General features: G+C 28.9%; 1 protein-coding gene across 1 annotated transcript; it reads left to right on the top strand.

Moving 5' to 3' along the window:
• The first annotated feature begins 2,605 nt into the window (after window positions 1-2,605).
• LOC107929873 (auxin-responsive protein SAUR76) lies at window positions 2,606-3,322 on the top strand. Its single transcript, XM_016861406.2, has one exon. It carries the CDS (start codon window positions 2,665-2,667, stop codon window positions 3,037-3,039), a length of 375 nt encoding a protein of 124 aa, XP_016716895.1. The 5' UTR covers window positions 2,606-2,664; the 3' UTR covers window positions 3,040-3,322.
• The last annotated feature ends 214 nt before the right edge of the window (window positions 3,323-3,536 follow it).

Raw genomic sequence — 3,536 nt, 5'->3', positions numbered from 1 at the left:
AGGGTACGTGTGTGATAGAGGTAATTTAATATGTTGATGGTTCACATTTTTGGGACATTAATTTGATACCATGTGTTGTTCACATGCCACTGCTCATTGACCGCCGAAATTGTTACATTCACCACATAAATATTGTTCCCATATGATATCATCTGACATTGACATACATGACTAAGGTATAAACTTTAAAGTCTTTGCACCAAATATTAATTGTTCATCAATTGACACCCATATAAGTTTAATACTAATAAAACAAATTTTCCTACATCGAATTTTAGTTACCTAACATCGTTATTACAGTAACAATTAAGAGTATATAGAGTATTTAAATGTGTCTTTTTTTATTAAAAAGTTTGAAGAAGAGTTGGATCTCATGTGTTGGCCTGATAATAAATGTGTTTATCGTCTTAGGTGTAATTTTGGTTCAAGTCATATTAGTTACGTTGTTGCTAAAACTTTGCCCTTCTCTTGTAATTCATTAAAAAAAATTAAAGAAGAATTACGAATAGGAATAAAGTAAATTATATGAACAAAGACAGAATGTAATGGTCAACTAAGATGAAGATTAAAATTTTTTGAGTTTAAAATTTAAAAATTTTATATTAAAACCACTTAAATTGAATTCAAGAGAGGACAAAATAAAATTTTTTATTAAAAAAAACTCAAAAAATCAAATTGAACTATTAATATTAGAGAGTAATTAGATTGCAATTGTTAAAAAATGACTAAACTATATTAGTAGTCACTCAACTCTTTTTTTTTTTCTTTTTTGGTCACACAACTGTGAAAAATTACAAAATGATCATCTAATTATTAGTAAATTTTATTTTTGGTCACCCAACTATGAAAAGTTACAAAATAGTAACTCAACTGCTCAATTATGTCCATTTTGTCAGTCAACTCTCTTGGGTTTTTGGGTGTTTCTATTTTTATGTTAGACAGTTGGTGACCAAAAAAGACAAAACTAATAATTTGGTGACCGTTTTGTAACTTTTCATAATTAATTGACAAAAAAAAACATAATTAAGTGATTACTAATGTAGTTTACCAAAAAAAAGTCGACGTCATGTTGTGCCTTGGATATGCCCGAAAATAGATTGTCAATAAATTAATAAATAATTTTAAAAATCATTAAAATTAAATATGAATATTATTTTTTCTTAATAGGTGACATCTTTTGATTCTCTAATATAATATAAACTAGTATGGTTTCACTCACATTTCACGTTTAGTTATTTATTAGTTAAATTATAAAGTAAAAATTTAAAGGTTACAATATATTAAAAGTTATTGTACTTTTTTATATTAGGAATTTAATTCTCATACTTTTATTTTCAGGAATTTAGTACCTCTATTTTTTGAAATTAAAAATTTTGATTCATTTGTTAACACCGTTATAATTCTTCTATTGAATTTGCTAGTGTTTTGAATTTAAAAAAAAATCACTTGGTATCCATGAAATAAAAAATAGACATTGTAATATACTTGGATTTAATGGAGAATTTTAACAGTGTTAACAATTATTAAAAATTCACTTAAGCATTTTAATCAAAGTAAAATACTTACACTAGCAAATGAAATTTTAAGAATTGAGATACTAAATTATATCAAAATTAAATTTAAAATTTAAGAACAATATATAGATCAAAACTGAAATTTAACCATTCTTATATAATTTTAAAAGAATAAAGGGATGAAAACTACAATTTAACCGTATTTTAAAAAAAATAGTCATCTCCTCATATATATATATATAAAAAGAAAAAAAAAGACATGTGTCATGAATTAGTGCTTTCCTTTTATATTAGTAGCATAGATTATCATTACATCAAATATAAATTTTATTCCTAATTGTATTTATTTAGTTGTTAAGCAAATATTTTAGGGCAATACATACAAAACACCCACACTAATCAATAGCTTCTCTTTAAGCAATTTGTCCTTCTATTAAACTTTGGTTAAAATATGCTAATGGTGCCAATATAAGTGATTGAAGTATATGTATATATATATAATCAAAAGCTGACCCTTTATGTGTGTGTTTTTTTTGGGTACGTGACCTTTTATGTTGTATGCATGTATTTCATTATTTAAAGAGTTGAATTTGAATCTTCCACTTATTTATTTTTTATATCACTATTTACATTAATAATATATTGTATTAAATTTTGCTTTGCCAACTTCGAAAAATAAGGAAAATAATATTGTTAAGAGGGATAATTATGAATTCAAAATATGAATCGTAAGACGGACATGAAGAATAAGAAATTTAAATATCTAAATCCTATTTTGTTGTCTACAAAAGTAAAACATATTCGATTGTCTTAAACTCATTATAAATAGTAATTAGAATATTTACAAATATTTAAATCCGCACTATCGATTGTGGTACTTATACTAAACAAAAGACAAGGGGCATTATATGTCAAATTTTCAAAATTAAGGGACCAATTACAAAAGTCTAAATTCATAGTCCACAGCCCGACCCGGAAATCACAGGTCCATCGTTTTACAATACCCGAATCCATTGTGTAACTATTTGAACCGAAATTACAATTTCACCCTTTCCTAACTCCTTTATAAACGAACCTTCGTGCCCATTTCATAAATCAAAATCACTCTCTTTAGTCATCTACTTTTCAAGAATTCCTTCAAACCTCAACAATGGCTAAAGGCGGCAATAAGCTGACGAAGCTGAAGTCCGTTTTGAAGAAGCTAAACTCATTCAACAACAACAAGCATCAAAGCCGGCCGACAACGTCGAGCTCCGCCGTGGCGGCTTCGGGCATCGACGAATTCTCATCGGCCAATCTCCATACCGTCTACGTCGGAAAATCACGGCGGAGGTACCTTATCAGCTCAGACATTGTCGAGAACCCGTTGTTCCGTGAACTGGCGGAACGATCCGGAGATCAAGACGAGGCCATCATCAACGTGCCGTGCGAGGTTGTGTTGTTTGAACACTTGCTTTGGATGCTCGAAAACGCCGATCCTCAACCTGAGTCATTGGAGGAGCTCGTCGAGTTTTACGCTTGTTGATTTTTTTTTTCCTTTTTTTTATTTTTGAAAATCAGAAGAAATGTTCCCGTGTGGTCGTTCGCATGGTACCGAAGTTGTACATTATGTGATAATGTTGAGAACGGTGATGAAAATTTGGAGGGTGATCAGACAGTTAACGAGAGAAAATCGATTTCAATGGCGAGGATTTAACCGAGTTCATGCCCCGGTGAAGAGATTTATATTTGTGTATGTCATTGTTGTTCTTTGTCATTTTTCTTAAAAAAAATTTAAGAGATTAATGAATGTTCATTAATTTTACAAATGTGTTGGATTCCACTGATAAAAAGATTCAAAGTAAAATCTCGAGCTTAAATTATATGGATTGCTTACCATTTAATGGAGGGGAAGTCTTGTTTCGAAGGATTCGACATAAAATCATAAAATTTTAAGTATTTTTAAAGGTTTTAAAGTAGTAAGTATATCATCTGGTTGAAGAGATATTCGATTTTAAATTTGATCCAAATTTAATGTAATTA

The sequence above is a fragment of the Gossypium hirsutum genome, chromosome A07 (genome assembly GCF_007990345.1).
Source record: "Gossypium hirsutum isolate 1008001.06 chromosome A07, Gossypium_hirsutum_v2.1, whole genome shotgun sequence".
In the NCBI taxonomy this organism is placed as follows: domain Eukaryota; kingdom Viridiplantae; phylum Streptophyta; class Magnoliopsida; order Malvales; family Malvaceae; genus Gossypium; species Gossypium hirsutum.
Note: the sequence above shows the minus strand (reverse complement) of the source record. Positions and strands in the feature narration are given on the sequence as shown.